Genomic DNA, 22,474 nt, shown 5'->3' with positions numbered 1-22,474 from the left:
GTGTGCTACAAGTGACCATAATAGAGAACATCTGCTCCTGTACCTTTCCACTATCCAATTACAAGACTTAGAAAACCTTGCATCTCTCCCTTTGTGGGAGACTTATGAGAACCAGGTAGATTGGCTGCTGTGCTTTTCATAGAAAAGGAATAGCACACTCTCTTAATTTTAGATGGAAATTTTTTTTCTTTAATCTGATTGGATCATTTGAGGATTGTATTAATGTAACTTTTAATAAATCTTTAAGGATGTCACTTGGGAAGAAAAGTATGTAGGGTGCTATAAAGTTTGCATTGCTGATTATTTAAGAAAATTTGCATAACATAATGTGATGGTGAAGTGCAATGGCAGTGAGGGTTACAAGAGTTTTATGACCATGATTTTACAATGATTGCATTCATTACGCAGATCTTTCCAAACATGTGGCTGTCAAAATTGAGGGCGTGCCCTGCTGGCACATGCTTTATTTATGCCACTTGTTTACAATTTTTATTCTTCCACCTCTTTTTTTTGCTTGTTTCAAAGTATGGTATTCATTATGGAAACACTTAGATTATTTTGGGGTTAAAGTTTAAATCCTGAAGTATTTTGTAAAAGGTCCATGTTAGTAGTTGAAAGTGAGGCATAATTCATATCAATTTACATTAGTAGGGTTGCATATCTGGTAGAAATTGGAGAGGCTGTTACACATGCATGGGTGTTGTTTTCTCAGCAGCTACCAGGAGAAATAGTGAACATTTTGCAGTTTCTGGAAGCATAATAATCCATGTATTTTGAATACATCTTGCTCTGCTTCTCATATAACGACAGGAATAAAAATAACAAGTACATAGTCTTCAAATTCAAGATCATTATTTATATAACTGCAGGGCATACAGCAAACCAGCCCCAGGACTGTTGCTAAGAGTTAGACAAAAACTATGCAACTATGCTGAAATGTACCTCTAGCAGTAGCAACCAGGGTTCACTGGAAGTCCATATACATCCATGTCACTTTTTAAGTCAATGAGGCTGCTTCCTGGCCTGTAAAAAAATTCTAATCTATGAAGGAGCCAAAAAATGGAAATGTTTCTTGCTGCAGTTGTTGTTGAGTTACAAACCCAAACATTCTCAAAGTCATGGTTTTGGGTGCCTGTTACATTTTATAAAGGCTTAGCACATAGCTATTGTTACATGATTTGGAAATAATATTTTTATCTCTGCTTTTTTGTTGTTGTTCCTGTTTCTCTTCCATTTTCTTTGAGAGTGGGAGGACAATTTCCTAATTGTCACTTTTAAGTGTCGACATCATCAAAATGTTTATCAGAGTTTTAAATCCCATACCTGGTGACTTAATTTCCTAAAGTGAATCAAAACTTTAGCTGTCCTAAAAGTTGAAGTAAATTTTATGAGACATTTAGGTTCCTGGTGGGGCATTATAAAAAGAGTAAGAAAGTTACAGTCAGGTAGATACCATACCTGCTGCATGGGGGGAATAGTCACATAAGTGATGGGAAACAAAGATGAAGCTAACAAGTAATTGTTATGTGAAGAAGAAAGGGGAAATAGAGATTGGATGCCCTAAATTTCGATGTTTCTAGAAGGTGTGTTAGGGAATCTGGTATTATATTAACTCCGACTTTATTTGGTTTAGTCATATTTTAGCCTCTGCAGCAGTGAGGGCTGGAGAAAACTTTCTCACATGCAGTAAATGTTAAAGCTGGTGGCAGTTTCTAAGAACAGATTATTAGTATTTGCGTTTGTGTATAAGGATGTCTTACTGAGTGCTGATGAAAGAAACAGTAAGAAGGAAGCTATTCAGTAATTGAACTAATATACAATTCTTACATAAGAAAATTAGTGTAATTTGGGCAGCTTCAGAGTGGAAAGAAGCTTTGCTTGAAGAAAACAGAAATTCTTGAGATTTTTTGGCTGGTGAAACTTTTCCAAAAAGCTGTCATCACCAATTGTGCCACATCAGTAAGATTTTATACGAACTTTCAGAGCAAAGTCTAATGTTTGCAGCCCCAAAAATACTTTTGTAACATCTGACATCTTTGTACAGTTGTGCTAATAGCATCTATAATGTCAAATCAAGAACTAATTTTTTCCCACATCTGAGAGAAAAAAAATCCATTTGTAAACTATTTTTCAGATAAACCATGAACTTTTACCTAATTCTTAGTATCTATTGCAGGCAGCAAGGGGTCTTGAGAGAAATTAGAGGTGCAAAGGTAATAACGCAGGTTATTAACACAAAACCATTCCAAATCCTTGTCATTGGAGGATTATCACTGATGAATGGGAATTGAAAAACTCTAGCTTTCTGTGTAGGACATAATAAAAGGCAGTAATTTGTCACAGGGGGAGGAGGGGAATTCAAACAAAGACACAATAGATATTTAAACAGAGATCAAGGAAGCAAAGGTGCAATCTTCTCCTTTCATAGGTAATTGCATTGAATCTCAATGTTGTTTTTGTCTTGATTTGTTCTGTACTGCAGCCTTTCATAGAAAGAGAGGGAGTAAATCAGGAGAACAGAAGTAGCTGCCTGTGTTTCTTGCAGAAGGGTCCCCCAGTGGCTTTGAGAGACCCCAAAGAACATTTTTCTCACAATATCTCGAGATACACTTTTTGCTAAAACCGTAGGGTTTGTTCACCTTCCTTACAATATCCAGTTAACCTGACAAATTGCTGACTTGTAGTAAACATGTAAAAGAACAAGGAGTCCTTACTTCTTGCAAACAAGCCTGGTGCATGTGCTTTGTTGCTAATAACAATGCATTGCTCTGAGGTGTTTAAAAGAGCTCGTGTGAATTGGCCTGAATAACAGCTGGGCTTGTGCTCTAATTCCCTTAGCTCCTGGGAAAATTCTGCTTATCCACTCCTCAAACCTAATGCAAACAAAATTCAAGGATGTTCTGAGATCATTTGGGTGGGGATTTCAAACACATTTATTTTACTCCGTACAAGAACTGTCTTTTTGCATTCTAACGTTCAACCAGATGTTTTCTATTCTCTTATATGTCATAACTGTTTACATGTTGCTTATAAACTTTAGCCTAAATTGACTTTAAAAGAGATGTTTCATTAAGTCATTGATTTACTGTACAGATCGATTTTCTCAAAAAGCGATGAAATTTCCACTGTGTATGAATGTCTTTCCTCCTGGTCTGCTCTGTTTTATAGTGTCTTTAGCCTCTAGCACTGTTGGTTTGGCTGGGCAGGTCGTCCACACAGAAACCACAGAAGTAGTGCTGACAGCTGACCCCATAGTAGGGTTTGGGATACAGCTCCAGGGTAGCGTGTTTGCTACTGAGACCTTGTCTTCTCCACCTCTCATTTCCTATATTGAGTCTGACAGTCCGGCGGAAAGGTGAGGTTCTTTCAATTGACTGCTAAGTATGTTTTGGTGAGTGTTCCTCGGGGTACTTTGGGCTTGTTGCTTTCAATTTGTGACAAATTGCAGGGCCTTGCTCAATGGAAGTGGGGCAAGTTCTTATCATCCAGAGTCCTCCACCAGGAGACTGGAAGCTGTATTCGTGCAAAAAGAAAAAAAAAAAAATCAGAAACATCACTGATGTCAAAACACTGATAATTAATTGTGCCATGGCAGGGAGGCTATGTCCAGCTCTGTTCAGTTTTAGTATAGAATCAAATTTTAGGGAATACCAGAGTTTTGACTTGCTAATTATTTCATTGCAGCATTTCAATTGCATTGCTATGCTTACATATGTATTTAATCATGTAATGAGAACAGTAGTAGTTTCACAGGCAAATACTAGCTGCCCTTTCACCTGCAGCCCAGGGTCAGAGGTGATGTCCATGGGTGGGCTGAGGGTATGAAGACCCCTCTTCCTGAGACCCAGCACCTAGAGAGTACAGCCCATACTGGGAGTGCTCGATACAGTCTTAGTGTGAAGGGGCAGCAGCTCCTGTCCCCCTCTATGCCTGGGTAGACTGTTGAGCTGTTATGCCACAGTTCTCCTGCAAGGTTACTGTTGAATGTGTTTGATCAGGTGGCTTGTATCAGGAACTGTGTGGCCAGCAGGGCAGTGATCAATCCCTCTGTACTCAGTACTGATGAGGCCACACCTTAAAGCCTGACTTCAGCTTTGGGCCCCCTCTCTAGAAGAAAGACAGTAAGGTGCTGGAGCATGTCCAGAGACGGGCAACGGAGATGGTGAAGGGTGTGGAGCACAAGTCTTATGAGAAGTGTCTGAGGGAGCTGGGGTTGTTTAGCCTGGAGAAAAGGAGGCTCGGGGGAGACCTTATAGCTCCCTACAACTATCTAAAGGAGGTTGTAGCCAGGTGGGGATCAGCCTCTTCTCCCCAGGTAACAAGTGACAGTACAAGAGAAACAGCCTCAAGTTGTGACACAGGAGGTTTAGACTGGGTATTAGGAAAAATTTCTTCACTGAAAAGGGTTGTCAGGCAGTGGAATAGGCTGTCCAGGGAAGTAATTGTCATGATCCCTGGAGGTAGATGTGACAATTCCACACAGAAGTGGTGGTCTTGACAATGCTGGATTAAATGGCTGGACTCAATGATCTTAAAGGTCTTTTCCTGCTAAATGATTCTGTGATTCTGTGATGTTGCTGGTTCTGGTAACATGTACATCTGATGATTGTTTTGTATCGTTGTATACCAAGGTGTGGGGTGCTGCAAATAGGAGACAGAATAGTGTCAATAAATGGTATCCCAACAGAAGACAGCACATTTGATGAGGCCAATCAACTGCTCAGAGACTCCTCTATCACCAACAAGGTCACCTTGGAAATAGAATTTGATGTTGCAGGTATGAATGGCCTGTTATTCTGTCTTGTAAGAAAAATGAAGGAATAAATCCGAAGTACATTGCAAGTATACAAGTATTAGGCATCCAAGGTGGAGGCTTTCTTCTCACATCTGCACCATTCAGTTTGCAAGTGACTTATTTGAAACGTGTGTCTTTTTGGACAGCTTTCTCATTTCACATAGCCCTGCAGTGTACTTCAGAATGAAAATAGAAATGACAGGTCCTGTAGTAAGACCTGGTGACCGCCCCTCCTCTGAGATATTTCCAGACATTTTTCTGCCCTGAGATAGAAATGTTCTGCTGAGTGGAGACAAATCATCTACAGGCCAAATACTGAAGAACAGTATTGCTAGACAGAAGAATATCATAAAAGGGTGAATAAACAGAAAACTCTGAGGAATTTTACGTATAGTATGTCAAACCAACAATCTAAATAAAATAACAGAAACTGAATTAATAAAGGCCAGAAAGAATCATCGTTAATGTTGCTGGTGAGTCTTTATTATTACTAATGGCTTTCCTTTATTCTGTAATGTGTTTAAGCATACAGAATACATGTATAAAATATCAAACTGTATATATCAAACAAGCACACGTTACGTGTGCACTACCAAACTATGTGAATAGCAAAAACTATTAAGACTTGTCTTAAATCTGACAGTAGCTCCTTTTTAGTCATGACAATGTCAGATGTTCTGTATTTTTGTATTTAGTGTGATTATTGTTTTTGATATTATAAAACATTATGTCAAAAGTAGGCCAAAGGTTCCTAGTGTAATTCTGTATATTCTTTAAGTGTACAGACATCCATCTAGTATAACGTTAAAAAAAAAGTCAAATACAGTATGTACATTCATACACATAGGAAAAAATATAAAAAAATAAGATAACATGATAATGAGAAAGTCACTTAAATACACTTGAAATCACATGTATTTTAGTCCCTGGACTTGTTTGTGCTTCTCCAGTTTGCTCCATGGTAACAGACTCATTCTCACGGTTAGAGTGCTCTGCCACATGTATGTTTGTATGTTTCCACAGCTGTAAATTTCAGTTATTCCTTTTCAGGCCAAGGGCCAAACGTTTGGTAGCAGTGATGCTGAAAGTCAGGACTCAAATGCAGTGCAGTGTGTTTAAGAGGGCTTTTTCCTCTGTCAGCTCCAGGCACTTCTCCATTACTGATGTTTTGATTCCTTTTCTTCCCACTAGATGTAAAATCCATGGCAGTTACCTTAGCAGACAGTTTAAAAAGTGTTAGTCCTATAGCAACAAAGGCCTGAAATCCTTACAACTCAATCTCCTGTCCTTTTAATTAGAAGTTATCTGCCAGCAGTAAAATTTTCCCTTGTGCTCGCAGAACTTGTATATGAGCTAAAAACCTGCAGTCTCAGCTGGCTTCTAGCCTGTGCAATCTTCACAAATTCAGTTAAACCTTTAAAATATTGAGTTACCGTGAAATTAACAGTGGGGTTATAAATCATACTTCCTATGTCCTACCTCCTTCACTTCAACACCCATGTTTCATCCGTACCATGTGATTCTGATGTGATTTCATCAACTTACACATATAGTTCCATGCACTTGGAATTGCTGTGCCTTATAAAATCTAACATTTTACATATATTTTTATAGAATCAGTTATACCAAGCAGTGGAACATTTCATGTGAAACTACCAAAGAAGCATAATGTGGAACTTGGCATCACCATAAGTTGTAAGTAAAAGTGCTTATTTTTCAGACCATGTTTATGAGATAATCTGCAGAGAGTAGCTTCTGTGGCTACAGACTTGTGTTTCTTTTGGTATAAACTTCTTTTTCTGCTTTTTCTCTGATGAAATACCATTCTGTAACATAGTTATACTTCCCTTCAAATAGTTAATGAAGCCAGAAGTTTGCCAGATCTAATGCTTGACCTATTCCTTCAGGCATAGTACATATTTAACTCTCATAAAAATTATTTATTTAAAAAAAAGAGAAGTCAACAGAATTAGGTCCATGCAAAAGTATTTACATATCTGTGAAGTTCAAAGCACAGGTCTGCCATGGTTTCTCACAGGCTCTTGAACAGAAACCCCACTGAGCTCAAGGATTCTCACAGGCATGAGGATCCACATACATGGTTGTTTTCTGCTTCAGAACCCAGAGTCTCAGTCTGTAGAACTAGTGGGCAGTCTGTGTGTGGGTCACATAGCAAAATCCCCTTTCGCTGGGGATATTGGAGATTGATAAAGAAAGTAGCAATGCTCTGCATTAGCCCGTTTCTCAAAAAATATTTGTTACTGTTGTTTGAAATCAAAGTGTTTCTATACTTATTTTGTTAGCAGATAGTAAACACTGTGTTAAGACTGGATTTTGACCATGTAAACTCTGGCTTACTGTGTTCAGCCCTTGACAGAAGGAAAAGCAATCCATATCAAAGTTAATGGGCTTGTGCTTGACACTGCAGAATCTGGTGTCATCCGAATTAGCATTCCTTTATGGTTGTAGCCTTTCTTAAACTATTAGAGACACTGCAGGCCTGTTTGCTTGCGTTGCACACTTGAGTGAGTAATTGTTAGACTCTGTCAGATGTGATGTGATGCTTGAAGCAAAATCATGAGGTCTACATGTATTTATTTGTGCAAATGAAAATACTGGGAAATGAGAAAAGCTAGAGTGAGGCTGTTCTATTTAAATGTTTTTACTGAAAAAGGAGGGTCTTCCTAGTAATTTGATTTGTGTTGCTTTTTGGAATTCAGACATATTGTGCTTTTTTTTTTTTTTGTCTGTAGGAATAAACTTTTAATGGAAAGCTAATGTTTTTGGAATTTAGCATTTAGCACTCCTCTTCCAAATTTTGCATACTTTACTGACTAGGAACTCAATTCCAAAAATTAGTGCTTTATAAAATTAGTGCTTTATATAATCAGAGTGACCTATCATTCTCTGGATACTGCAGTATCTTTAATATTTAAATTAAATTTTCTGGTATATATAATAATCTTACCTATTAATAGTATTTGGTGCATATGAAATCTACCTAGAATTAATTATTTACTTGGTTTTAAAGAGTTCATACTAATAACTGAAAGTTTGTGAATTTGCTTGGTAGAAGTCTTGAATTGCTGCATTTCATGCTTGCTTTTCAGTACTTTGCTCTATTCTACCTAATTAACTCCTAAATGAGGCAGTCTGATTTGAAGAATATAAGCATTTTATATTCATTTTGTCAAGTTTTTGTCAGGGCACTTTAGCACATTAGCTAAAGTGCCATTTATTACTGATACTGTCAGAAAGCTATATGATTTCTTTTAAAAAACAAGTACTAAGGGAAACGTAGCAGAGTTGGTATGACCAATCTTAAACGGGTGATGGAAGTGATCAGATCAGATGATCAGATTTTGGACTTGATCTGTTTAAGTGCTATAGAACTGTTTCATCCTCTCTCTTCTCAAGTTAGTGGAGTTAATGGTGAATGAGAAAGTACCATTAAAACATTACAGAGAAACACCTGTCTTATTTTCCATATCCCCACTTTAGTTAGGGAATTTTATGAGAAAGTCATGAAATTACCTGACCTGAGAGACAAGACAGACATTTTTTGTCAAAAGGGAAACGTAACCTTACCTTGGGTGGCACCTGAACATGCACACCTGTTTTAAGTCCAGGACATCTAAGTCAGCTATTAGGAGTCAGACACCCTGAAATAGGAATTATTTTTTCTTTCTTTGTGATGTTTTGCTTCATAATAAACACCAAATGTGCCTGCATGGAGTTACAGCCAGGTACTTGAAGGCATATCTGAGATGACACATAACACTAACGACAATTAAGCTAATTCATGGTCTTTGCAAAACAAGGCATGTAGTAGGGGAAGAAACTTCTTAGTTTCAGATTTATTAATGCAAGAGAAAAATAACAGAAAAATAATAAAAATCCCCATAGATAGCAAAATGCCACAGAAAGCAAGACAGAAGAAAATTCTTGAGTACCATTGTTAATGTTAATTTAGGGTTTTGGATAGTGCATGTCAGTTACCTCACAGTGGGCCTTGCCCACTGCTGCCTTCGTACACACACTGGACTTCTATCATCCTTCCCTTATCTCTGCAACATCTATTTAATTTTTCAATTAATGGATATGCTCAATAAAGACCTTATTTCCTAGTTTGCAAATACAAGTGACTATAGATTTCATGCTTCAGATATTGTATTTTCACACCCAGTTACCTGTTTAGAGCAATTAAAATGTCTCAGTTCTTAAAATTATGTAATCCAAATAAAGCATGACATAAATAATATATCATAGATACTGATAATATATATTTATTTTTATATTTGTAAAATAAAATACAATATAGAAAGCAATATTCCTAGTTTTATAACAGAACCATTCCCGAAAAGAAGGGTGGCTTTCAAGTAGATCTAGTAGTGTTCAAATCTGTTTCAATTTATTTGCCAGTGACATTGATTTTAGACCATGTAATGGAATATAGATTTTTTTTTTTTAAAGATACATTTTTGAGGCAACTGACTGCTTTATCGTAGACTAATTTTTTTGAAATACATTGAATGATATCCAATAAAGTGACTTAGTAGATTAGTAGATTCTGGTAATTGTAGATAACATCTTTTTTTTTCATTTTCTTTCTTTCTTAAGTAAGATTCTTATATCCTTACTGGTGATGAACTGCAGCACTTTGCTTCATAAATAATCTTTCTGAAGCTAATGGAACTACTCAAGGAATAAGAAGCTGCAAAGCTGGTAAGAATATCAGAATCTCACTGAAATAATCGTCAGTTTTTCTAAGTCATTTTGACTAGCAGCTATACTGTAGTCTCCTTTATTGGTTTTGTATTCATTGAACTTTCTTTCAAGTGGCAGGGGACAGGCAGGGGAAGTGTAGTAGTAGAAGTAGGGTAGAAACCTGGTATGGAGACCTAGGATCATACAGTAATTTAAAGAGAGAGAACAAACAACTTGCTTAAGATAAGCCTTTTAGTTGCAACACTAAATGTAGTTAGTACCTGTACAACCTTATGCACTCTTTGGTCCACTTGTAGTTCTTCATACAGACTCTGTAAGGTCTCTACAAAAGCTGAACATAGATAGACTAACAGCTGGATCAGGGAGGAGAAAGGATGAGATCTTCGTTGGACAAGCAGAAGGGGATAAGGAGAGAAAATGAGTGGAGAGCCATAACAGGGAGACAGCAGATGAGGAGAGAGACTGAGCTGTGATCAGAAGTAGGTGCAGCTGGGACTTGAACAAGAAGGCTGGACCTGGCTGAGTGGTAAGGTGCTTTGTTTTTAATAGCCTCTTACAACAAAAAAAAATTATGAAATTAAACATAAAAATGATGACTTGAAGCTGTACAGAACACTTCAAACTTGCATTGAAAGCGTATCTTAATTAAATGGTCAAATACTGCTTTCTCCCTGGAACTCCTGCTTCTCTGCGCTCAGAGGAGAGATGAAACAGTGTTGTGTAACAAAGGGGATGGAGCCTGCATTATGAATGAGGTGGAGGATTGCAGAAAAACAAAGGATGTGATCTCATGGTCAAGATGGTTTAATGTTGCCTTGGAGAAACTAGGGTGTTTTTTCTTTTCTCTGCAATAGACTTGTGCTGAGACAAGTAATTTTTGGGGGTGGAGATTTTCCAGAGGTGGCTGCTTGATTTTCTGCAGAAACTGTTGAGATCCTGGGGTCGCACTTGCAGAAAAGCTGAGCATCTGCAGCTGTTGCTAAAAATGCCAGTAGCTGTGCTTTGGACATAGAAGCTGTTATATTCTACAAACTATTGTGAGATATAAAGGCATGGGTGTCTGAAATTGCTCACTGATAAGTGTCATGCTTTGACCTAAATGTTCCTCTATTTCCTTTCCTTATCTGTAAAATCACTATAACAGTACTTAGTCTTCTTGCTGGGAACAGCGTCTGTTTGCCAGTATTTGGAAGGCAATCTTAGGCTGTGGCGATCTACAGTACAAAAGTTGAGGAGATAATTAGTGATTTTATCTCTGCAACACAACTTGACTAGTTTGTAGTAAGTATGTCATGAGCATTGAACACTAATAAAGCAAAGTGTGGTGTACCTTCTTATTAAGGGCTTGTCAACATGCGGTAATTCATTCCACACAAAGATGTATTTGGTGCCTACAAAAAGGCTTTCATCCACTAGACCCAATTACAGCCCAGGGTAACTGACAAAATACTGTTGGTAAACACTTACTCAGTTTGAAACTGTGATAACTTTGTATGTAATATCATACCCTTTGCATTCACAGGTACTCTGTGGCTTTCCACTTTGAGCTATGCTCTTTCCCCCATTATGGTCCTTTGTCTCTTCTTTTTGCAACAATAATGGACTGTTTTCTTAAGTGCTGATATTTTGACAAGACGGTTTCATAAAAGTATTTCAATACTCAAACCCTAGACTGCAGACAATGTAGAGTGGGTAGCACATAACCTCAGAGACTTGTAAGGCAACCCAGAGGGTAAAAACATAGAATTAAAAAAAATTTCACCAGAGTGATACTTTAAAATTTTAAACAGATGCTAGTTGGTGAAACAAATCCGAAGAACTCAAGAAAATCATGGAATTGTTATATAGGATATAACTGACCCATGGCATGAAAGTATGATAAACAAGCTGTGAAAATTACACATCTTGCAAAAAGTTAGTTATGGTTCTCTGAATTGCAACACAGGCATTTCCTGAAAGCGTGCTATTTCAAACAAGTTTCTGAAAATTCTTGAAAGTCCCTGTATGTCTGTCTTCTGGATTTTCAAGACATTGCATTTGAAATGTGGCTATTTAGCAGTTCTTGAACAGGTCCTTTGGACACTCAAAGTCTTTCTTGACCAGGGCAGCTAAGGTTAACAAGGTCTGTTAGCATATTGTGCTGGAAACGTCACTATTAATTTACCTTGTAGTTGCTGTAGGTGAAGATTGTCATTTTCCATCAATGAAAAGATTCATGAGCTGCTAAAATAACTGACATTAGGATTTTGTAGGTGATCCTCTAATATGGGCAGCGTTTTGGGTGATTGTCAGTTAGGCATTGGAACGTAATGGAAAAGTACCTTCTGTGAATGAATGCAGGGGCCTCAGTACACGGAGCAGAAATGGCTTGGGGCAGTCAAAGAACCCTAAATGAGCAAAGTCCATTAGCACTTTCTGGAGAACTGAGAGCCTTATACCACTTGGCAATGTTTTAGTATTAGCATGCTCTTTGTTAACAACAGTCCCAAAAGTCAACCTATGTTCACCACACGGACCACCTCCTGCCCAGAGCAGCTGCAGGTGGCTACACTTCCCAGTGGTAGACAGCATGTGCCACACAATTGTCTAAAAATGTGTCTTTTCATCACCCACAAGTTCTAAGACCACTGCTTAGCATATCCAATCTTCAGTGCAGTCTTCAGTCAGCAAATGGAAGAACCCCACAAAACAATGCATTCAGTGAAGCCACTGCAAGAAACACTCCTCTGGAAGCAGTCAGTAGTTGTTGTCTTCCTCTGGGGTAGATAATTGCTTCCTATGCAACCAAAAGTCAAGCAAAATTGCTGAGTGAATTTCCTGGCCAACAGAAATTTGTCAAATATTTTTTCACAAGTCAGTAAAGAATTGCAGTGACTGGCACTGAAGAGCAGAGCATCCTTTTAACCATGAGGGACAGATAGAAGATTAAAGTCGGATACTTCCAAAAAGAGATGAGTTAGTTATGCAAAGAGAGGAGTGGTGGGGGGTTTTACTAAACTGACCATTGCTGGAATTCCAGTGCTTTTAGTAGGTATCCCAAGTACAAAGATGGGAAAAGTCCACGATGCTTAAGGCCCACCAGCAGTATAGGGGGACAAGGTTACTCAACAAAAAAGGCACATGTTTACTTTGGAGGAAGCAACGACTCAGAGTGAAGCAAGCATCCATGTGATGTAAACTACATCTGTGCAAACACGATAACTGTGCATCAGCCCAGTGGTATGTGTGACCACTATCCACAGCATCTCATTTATTGTGAAGTATATCTCTTCTCACCTAGGAATCATTACCAAATTTGTACCTCTGCCTTAAGCACTGGGTGGGACAGAAGCGGATGTGAAGAACGTGGGCTGGCCCAGTCTTCATGTTTTGCAGGAGCAGCTCTGTTGGTCAGGGACATAATAAAACAAGATCTATTCTGGCAAAGAATCATCATTAGTGCTTGTGCTGAAAAGTTCCACTAACAGAAATTCTTCCTTATGTGTTATAGCTACACAGCATTTTATGATAGATCATTGGAGCTGTACTGTGATATCTTCACATGGTTCAGTCCTGGTCTATCCCAGAATTCAGACACATCAGACTAAGTTTACTTTGTACCAGTCACTGTAATTCTGGAATTTTCTAATTTTTGAGTCTTAGTAATGCAGTCCTACTAATATGTTGCTGATGTTTGTTTTATTACATGTACATATAATTTAGGGGGAGGGGAGGAATATAATACAGGTGGACATAATTAGCTCATCTAGATATCTGGAAATAAAAACAAATGCTTGTATGTATTCTTTATTACAGCTCCATCCAGCAGAAAACCAGGGGACCCTCTGGTTATTTCTGATATCAAGAAAGGAAGCGTTGCTCACAGGTAAGACATTCTGTAAAAATCTATTTCTGTTGTGAAGCCAGCCAGATTCAAGTAAACAGAGGGAGATTGTAAGAGATTACTTTTTTTTGTTTGCTTGTAAAAAACAGTTAAAAATTTAAAGTCCAGCGTATTAAGAAAGAATAGTTTTAAAAAAATCCATCTCCTTTCTGAAATAATGTTCATGCCTTCTAAGATACCTTTCTTTTAATATTACTAGAATTTCATGTAAGCTTGTTCACTTGTTCACAGGACTGGGACACTTGAACTAGGCGATAAATTGCTTGCAATAGATAACATTCGACTTGACAATTGCTCAATGGAAGATGCTGTCCAGATCCTTCAGCACTGTGAGGACCTTGTAAAGTTAAAGATCCGCAAAGATGAAGATAATTCCGGTATTAGCAATGAGCCTATTGCAGAGTCTTGTGTTTTTTCAGGAGTTTTAGAAAATAGGGGTTTCTTTTACATTTAAATTTTAGCAAAATGTTTTTTTCTAAATATGTCTGTTTTATGCTAATGATAATCAGAAAATGTCACCTAAAAAGAATTTTAGTGGTATATAAAGTTTTGAATTTTCTCACTGGCTATGTGGAATGCAGGAACTGCACTGCAGAATGGGGTTTTCAGTTCTCTGGAAAAGGAGTTCCCCACATGTGCAGCCATATAAAGTTGATCTTTTCTTATCAGAGTATTGAGATTTTCTCTGCTTTTAACTACTGTAACTGCTGATATTTGTATTACAGTGTTACACAAAAGCATGAACTTCTCTTTAGCTCTATACAGTATTACAACAAAAAGGCACAACCTGCCACACTTTATTGTTTGAAATCAGGTGCAACTGTTGAACTGGTGTTTAGAATTGCATTGTAACTCTCTGTTCCTTTAATTGCTTTTGAAAGCAAACCAGGCATCTTTTCTGTATGATCAGTACAAAGCAAAGGCAGATGCATTTGGTACCTTGTGCAAATTGGCTTTCAGAAATAAATTTTGATCAACAAAAGGGAACTGCCAGTGCTCGGCAGGGTATTGTGGTTAGGTCCCCACAAATGATGAGGTGGGATTTGCTACACATAGTTGGTCCATCCTGGACAGACATTGTCCAAACTGACCACGGGCCATACATCCAAAGGGATACCTGACTGACAGTTTCTTTGCAAAACTGAGCAAACCAGGTATGTTATGAAGAGCAAACTGCAACTACATTTGGCGGAAGATTGACAGGAAGGAAGTTTTGCTTTTTTTCCTGCACAAGAGGGTTTTTTCAACTGTTCCTCGTACGTAGGATCCTTCCTTCAAATTCTTCCCCTCGACTGGAAGACTCTCATTATAAGCCTGCAGAGAAATTACCAAAGACCGTAAGAGAGGAGCATGAGTCAGAGCCATATAGAAAAAGTAGTAACTTCTCCCACACTTCTGTTTTTCCTTCCTCTGCTGTCTCTCCAACTCCTCCCCTCCTCCATTCTGCAGACAGTTGTGTCTCAAGAGTTGTGTTCCTCAGAGTCACTGTGCAGGTGAGGCCAGCAGCAGGGTGGTGCATTCATGTGCTCCCCAAGCTGTGCTGCTCTTTTCCCATTTCACTGTAGTGGTCAGATGTTAGCTCTGAAGAGCAAGAGACTAGTGGACAGAGCAGAGGCAGTGCAGCACAGAGGATCTCTTTTAATTAAATGTGATTTCCAAGAATTACCCATAATTGCATTACAGGAAAGGAAAGGTGGAAAATCTCAAAACCATGAGACTCACTACCACGGTTGTTTATTATATTATATATATATTATTATATTTCTTCCTCCACAGATGGAGATATGTTTTCAGCAGTTTTTCTCTTTTTTTCTTGCCAGTTTCCCAAATAGGACAATTTTATCTCCAGATTAACCTAATGGCTACCACCCTTTCTTGAATATCAGCGTTCTTTGCTTTCATGGCAAAACTGGCCTTCACAGTAGATTCAGGCCACATTGGATAGCTCACATTGCTGCTGCCTGGAGAGCACTGAAGAGAACACCATAGCACTCTGCCATTAATTTTCTGACCTACAGCTAACCAGAAAACAGACATAATGGCTATTAAATTTTCAATTACCTTGGAGAGTTACTTTTCATCCTTCAGTTAAAGTCTTGTATCATGTCAATGCCACACCTGTGTAAACAGTACAGCATTAGATCCCAGGGGATTTGTGGTTGTTTCATAAATGCTTTCAGCAGCAAGGAAGAGCTGCCATTCTTCTGCTGTACAGTGGCAGCTTGCATGCTAGCCCACTATATGCCAGCCAGGGGCTTCCAGTGCCATGTTGAGAGTTGGGTGCTTCTGGAAAGAGCATGTCCAATAAAGTGCAGTTGGTGTAAACTGTGCCAAAACACTGATGACAATGCCCCAAGTAGGCATGAAAATCTCAGTATTTTTTGCTGAATAAACACCACTAATTCTTCTCTCCTTTGATTCTCTGTGTGTACCATTTTCTTTATGTGAATAGCAAGGAAGAAATAGATTGGAGTTGGGGTGGGGGGAAGCTAAAGAACAAAATGTTCTGAAAATTGGGAAGAAACAAAGTAGCTCCAAAGATATTAGTCTTCCTCCACCTCTGTTTAAGTACAGTGTTCAGTATTAGAAGAAACCTTTGCTAGTGATGCAGGTATCTTTTTTCCTTCTAAAGGTTTTTTGTCTACAGGAACAGAAACGAGAACATATGAATTTTCGAACTTGTCTCAGTAACATTTATGGAATGTGCATCCTAGACATTTTCCACATTCACTGAACTGCTCAAAATGTCATTACCCACAGATCTAGGAAAATTTGCCCACTAGACCAGTCATCTTGGCTGAATACCAATATCATAACGTGAGCAAGAAAGCATTTGTTATTTTGATCTGAGGAGAAATATAGCATTTTAAATTTTAAAATATTACTTCACAACTCAAGGATGCTGCAGTTGATTGCTCTCCTGCTGTGATTTTTATTAATAATATGTAAGGAGCATGCACTGTATAATACAGGCACCTTTCTTGATGATGCAACACCTGTTGAATATGGTTAAGGAAGTGCATTTTATTTAAGCTTAGCCAGTGACGGATTTTTTTTCCTAGTTCTTATGATTGTTTGGTGAGACTAAAATTTCAAAAGCATTCAAATAACTTCACGGAATATAATGAAGTAATATCTGATAGAGTTATTATTCAACTTAATTGATAATTCAGTATTCAGAAGCTATTTTTAATTCTGTTACAAAAAGCTTAAAACATGTCCATCAAAACCATGAATTCTTTTACTAACACAGCTGTCCATCTTATAATGACTTTTGACTTTTCCCAGAGTTCTTTTAAGGAAGTTTGGGTTTAAAACTTTTGAATTACCTTTAATTCTAAATACCTTCCATTCAGTTCAAGAAACAGCTGAGTATCAGTTTTTATACAATAGTAGTCACTTGCCTTTTCTCTAATAGTGTGACCTTGCAGCAAAGAAGGCCGACAGCCTCCTGGTCTGCAATAGGCAGAGCCTGGCCGGAAGGTCAAAGGAGCTGATCCTTCCCTTCTACTCAGCATCAGTGAGAGATTTCTGGAGTGCTGGGGCCAGTCCCTGGGCTCCCCAGTACAAGAGAGACATGGGCATGTAGTGGATGAGGTCCAAAAAAGATTCACAAAGATGATGAAAGGGCTAGAGCATCTCTCCTGTGAGAAAAGACTGGGGGAGATGGGACCACTCAACCCGGAGAAGAGAAAGCTCAGGGGGATCTTATTAGCATGTATGAATGTCTGAAGGTAAGATATAAAGCAGACAGAGCCAGGCTCTCCTCACTGGCGCCCGATGACAGGACCAGGGCAATGAACACAAACTGAAACACAGGAGGTTCTGTTTGAACATCAGGAAACACTTTTTTACTTTGAAAGAAACCAAGCACTGGCAAGGGTTGTCTAGAGAGGTTGTGGAGTCTCTACCCTTGGAGCCACCAAGAGCCATCTAGACACAGTCCTGGGCAACTAGCTGTAGATGGCCAAGGTGGCGTCCAGAGGTCACTTTCAACTTCAGTCATTCTATGATTTTGTAACAAAATAGCCTGAAATTATAGGAAAGAAGATCTAAGGATTTTAAACACAGTAAAATTTAGTCTTAATAGAATGAGGTGAGTTTTTCTGTTGACTTGTGTCCAGGTTTTGGCAATAAAAAAGAAATTGACAATAGATTATTTTTTCAAAATAATCCAGTAGAATATGGTTAAGAATTATATCTGAAATTTAATCCTTTGAAAATGTTGTCTGATTACCAGTCACTAGACTGAATGTGCTATATTTTTCATTCCCTCTTTCATAAGAAACCAATTGCATCCCCTTGGCATTTATTGCAGATGAACAGGAGAGCTCTGGAGCAATTATTTATACTGTTGAGCTCAAGCGCTATGGTGGGCCTCTTGGAATCACAATCTCTGGTACTGAAGAGCCCTTTGACCCCATAATAATTTCCAGCCTTACAAAAGGAGGATTAGCTGAAAGGTAAATTGGAAAACAAATTATTTTTTAATGTTTCAAGATAAGGATTTGTTTTGTTTATCTGAAGATGCTAATTTTTATAGCTTAGAAGTTTATTTTTTTGATAATTCTCCAAATCTGACTTTATAATCTTTTTACTCTTGTTTTTTGATCGTTGCCAAGCTCAGGAGCATGAGCGATATCTTAACGGGATGTACTTGTATATACTGTACAAGGCAGAGCAGAGAATTGCAATTCTTATTGTAAATCACCAAGGAAATACTAATCAGTCAAACTGGTCAGCCACAGGAACATTTTAGCAGCCTTTTAAAACCAATAGCCTTGTACAGTATGATAAGGAAAGCACCTCATGTGTCTATCTGAACTTGTCATCTACTTATCTGCCACTGCAGTCTGTATGTGCACTTTCATACACCATAGCAAGCATTATCAGAGGAGCAGAAGTGCTCCTTAAGGTAAGGGATAGAGAATAATGAAAATGGTAAGGTTTTCTATCACCTGTTATTTCTGAGATTGGTTGAGTCATTCAAACTGGCACCTTTGGTGGTAGTTTCAGAGAGAACTTACAGTACACATGATACTATGAACAGTGCATTTACACAAAAATAATTTATTTTCTTCTCTTGATTGACCCATCCTGAAAGCCACATTGTTGAAATAGCTGGTTACTTGCTCACAACGCTTTTATTTGTTATGTTGTGAGACTTTTATAAACTTGACTCATTTCAGAGCTTACTGAGCTGTCTGAGGTTGCTCTTAAACAGGTGGGCTGCAATGAATATCATCTACAGGTGATTAACTCAACTGTCTCAGTAACAGAAATCCACATCTTCATGCCTCAGCTCTGCTATTGTCACTACAACAAAGGTGACTTGCTTTAAGCATTCCCAACAAAAGAATTACTCTAACACAGCTATAAAAGCAAAAAGAAAGGAAGGGAGGTGAGGCTTTCATGCTCCAAATATGCAAAGAAATTGCCTTTGTTGCTTTTTATGCTCTCTTCTCAGTGTTTTCCTTCTCCCTTATTGTAGGACTGGAGCAATTCACATAGGAGACAGAATCCTTGCCATAAATAGTAGCAGTCTGAAAGGAAAACCTTTGAGTGAAGCCATTCATTTATTACAGATGGCAGGAGAAACTGTCACCTTGAAAATCAAGAAGCAAACAGATGGTGAGTGTGGCCAAGGGTACCATCAGTGATCCTTAATGCGTGGGTTATTACAGATTAACAAGCATTTAAGCCATCTATGGAAAAGTATTGTGTCAGTAATAAAAAGCAGATTCTTAGAACTGCAGTAAAGCAACAACCACCACTAGCCCTTTTTCCTTTTTTTTTAAATCTATTCAGCTACCAGTCCCAAGAAATTTTCTGTCCCTGTGGGTCACATGAGTGAACTGAGTGATGCTGAAGATGAAACCTCTGCTGCACAGAAATCTGGCATGCTCTCGGACGTCTATTCCACTACAGTCCCAAGTGTTGACAGCGCAGTAGAGTCATGGGATGGCTCTGGTATTGATACCAGCTTTGGAAATCAAGGTACTATAAAGAATGCAGTTGACATTTAAAGTAGGAGTTATTGCCTTCATGGTTGACCTTCCTTTGCCCTAAAGAGAACTTTTTATCTGTACTAACTTTAATCCCTGTACTTTGTAATGTGCTGCTGTCTCATTATGACCACACACCTCACCAGGCAGCATGATTTCTTGTACTTGGCTGGCCTCAGATTTCCTCTTTCATTGAGATGTGATGTGTTACAAAGCATTTATCAATACATTAACAGGCTTTTGTTAGCTTTGCTGCCATCTGAATAACCCGGTCCATAGCTCATCCACAACTAAATGAGTTTATCCTTCAAAGTCAGATCAATGCAAGGCACAAAACACTCTGGAGATGTTCATGAATTTGATGCCTGTATGCAGTAATTTCTGCATGCCAACAGATTTATTATAAACTGATGAAGGGGAACATGAGTCATTGCTTCTGATTGGTAAATCTTTTGCTATTTCCTCATTCCTGCAGTATTGACATCTAACTTTCAGCTGTTGAAAACAATCATTCCATTTAAAAACATGATTTTCCATAATGATACTTTTTCTACTTCTGTTTGACTATTGTTTTAGATAAGTTTTTAAATAATCTCAATTTGTAACAGAAGTTTAGGCAGTGAGGGATACAGACATCTTGTAATATTCTTGATAACAAGAAAAATAACTTACACGCAGCTTCAGTGTTTTATTTGACTCTTTAAAAATGTTTATTTCCATAGTAAAGCATGTATTCCCACCACCTGGCAGTTATTCAAACAAGTAGATCCTTAGCTCAAATCATTTTGTCACTGGAGTTAGTTTGGATGAATTTTTCCCCTTTTCTGTTTTTAACTGTGTTGGTCAGTATCTCAAAATCTGTCATGTTAGATTTTCTTCTGATATTTTCAAGTTCTAAGGAGAAATATTGCTGAAAATGTGCCAGAATGGTAATTCTCATTTCCTGGGTGAATTGATGATATTTGGAGCAAATTGTTCAACTGTGGAAAGGATTGAGGCCCAGAATGCTTTCCAAAGTCCTGGTGATTCAGATGCCGTGCCAAAACTAAACCAGTATCTCAAAGCAGATTTTTTTTTTTTTTTAACTCCCTTGAAAAAATCAACCCAGACTTGGCTGGATACGTGGTACTTCTGCTAAACAACCTGAGAGTAAACAGATTTGTGCCTTTATCCCTTGCTGTGGTGGTGGCTCACATTTCTATTAAAGTTCATTCTGTCTTGGCCCATCAAACTGAGTTTGGCTTTTCTCCAGACTTTTCTTGGCAATAAGCACAGGATGAGAAAATTGAGGAGTTTGGGGTGTGTTTCTGGAGCACCAGATAGTGCGTTATCCTATTAGTTGCCAATTTAATGCTGGTGAGCTATCTTTTCTCTCCTTGAATTAATACCCCGTTTTGTACCTTTGTCTTATGTGTCTGCATTACTAATCTGGAGCCTACCCCTCACAGCAGTCACATCTTTGCAACCAAAACCCTTCCCAGAATCTGGGAGTATGTCAATGTCTGCCAGTTAGCTGGAAAATACATACAACTCTATAGTTACACAGGATTTGAGGGAGACAGGTGTAGATTGATTTATAGAAGCAAATTACCCTCTTTAGAGGAGTGGCAGCAGTGATAGTTGTCAGTCATCAACAAAATAGAACTTTCTAATCCAATATGCATATCAAAAACCAGCAACTATAGAGCTAGAAAAGGAGTATATCAATATGAAGAATATTATATATATATAATATTCAGCTCTACCATAATGGATTTTACGTACCAGAGCAGGATCAGCTTGTGACCAGTTGATCCGTGTGTTCTTGATACATCACTGGAAAGCTGGTTCCTACTTGGAATTCAAAGTATATCTAGTTCCGTTAAAGAAATACCGTTGAAGTAATACCTGCTTTGCATATATGATAAAAGCACCCAGAAATAAACTCTTCAGGTACAAAGGCCATCTAATGCCACTTACACAGCCTTCAGATATTTGGAAATGGGTGATAGAGAAAAGGCTTTCTGCAAGGTGAGCTTTCCAGGGCTGTATTTGTCCTGGGAATGTGTACTCATTGTGAGACAGACCTTTTATGAACTCTCAGAGCCCTAGTAAAAAGGTTATGTGAAAAGTCAGGTTCATGAAATTTTTTTATGCATCTTTGAAAGCTCTTTTTTTTTTCCCAATAAATCTAAAGCATATTTTTCATAATAACTTAGCTTTAATTTTGGGCATGTTGCATATGACCTTGTTAACACATTTAACACATCCATAACGTGATATATTCACTAGTATTCAGTCTAGGATGTCAAATTGATAAATTGTGGCAATGTCTAGAACTAAACATAGAAGCAGCTGAGACATAAACAGTAGGAGAACAGTGTTAGATATATTTAAGGTTCTGCTTTCAGTGGACTTTCACAGGAGAAGCTCTAGAGCACACCTAACTCCAGACAAAATTCAGGTCATAAATAATTTGACTACAACTGCAAGAACAAAAAAAGGTAACAATAATGAATCCACAAGTTCTAGAGAACCCAGCTTCATAAATGTGCTTTTCTGTCATTACAACATATGCAGTGCTGTAAATATAGAATTCATCTTTTTAGGACACACCTATCAGGCTTCAGGATACAACTTCAATGCCTATGAATGGAGGAGTCCTAAACAGACTAGTTTGTCCCCTCCAAGCAAACCACGAAACCACCCATTTCATGATACAGGACTGGGTGATGAGGAATGGGATCGACCTACAGCAAGCAAGTAAGTTCCCATATGAGTTTCTGTTTTCTGATTTGCATCAACCCTTAGATTAGGTCAGCTGGTTAGAGCATGGTGATAATAATGCCAAGGTTGTGGGCTCAATCCCTGTGTGGGCCATTCACTGAAGAGTTGGACTTTGAAGATCCCTGTGGGTCCCTTGTAACTGAGAATGCTCTCTGATTTTGTGCTGTGGTGTGTGGAGGTTGTGGCATATGGTAAAATTTGCTGAACAGCCTTATCCAATTCCCACTGATACACTGCTCACCAGTACTGCCTCTATCACCTTCAGGAAATGAATGGACACATAACGGAACTGTCAGC

The 22,474-nt window shown here is 38.2% G+C and overlaps 1 protein-coding gene across 11 annotated transcripts in view; it reads left to right on the top strand.

Annotated features, from left to right (window-relative positions):
* The window catches only part of GRIP1 (glutamate receptor interacting protein 1), a 323,131-nt gene that overhangs the window by 283,620 nt on the left and 17,037 nt on the right, over positions 1-22,474 (top strand). For all 11 annotated transcript variants that reach the window (XR_007630088.1, XM_050325337.1, XM_050325342.1 and 8 more), the window contains 9 exons: positions 3,169-3,355; positions 4,632-4,777; positions 6,410-6,490; positions 13,319-13,388; positions 13,638-13,783; positions 17,725-17,869; positions 18,898-19,037; positions 19,215-19,403; positions 22,000-22,153. Coding sequence is in view for 10 of the 11 variants with exons in the window: in XM_050325337.1 (XP_050181294.1) it covers positions 3,169-3,355; positions 4,632-4,777; positions 6,410-6,490; positions 13,319-13,388; positions 13,638-13,783; positions 17,725-17,869; positions 18,898-19,037; positions 19,215-19,403; positions 22,000-22,153 (1,258 nt within the window). In the remaining variant the exon portion in view is untranslated. The remainder of the gene's footprint in view (positions 1-3,168; positions 3,356-4,631; positions 4,778-6,409; positions 6,491-13,318; positions 13,389-13,637; positions 13,784-17,724; positions 17,870-18,897; positions 19,038-19,214; positions 19,404-21,999; positions 22,154-22,474) is intronic.

The sequence above is a fragment of the Myiozetetes cayanensis genome, unplaced genomic scaffold (genome assembly GCF_022539395.1).
Source record: "Myiozetetes cayanensis isolate MyiCay16 unplaced genomic scaffold, myiCay2020 scf3, whole genome shotgun sequence".
NCBI lineage: Eukaryota > Metazoa > Chordata > Aves > Passeriformes > Tyrannidae > Myiozetetes > Myiozetetes cayanensis.
Note: the sequence above shows the minus strand (reverse complement) of the source record. Positions and strands in the feature narration are given on the sequence as shown.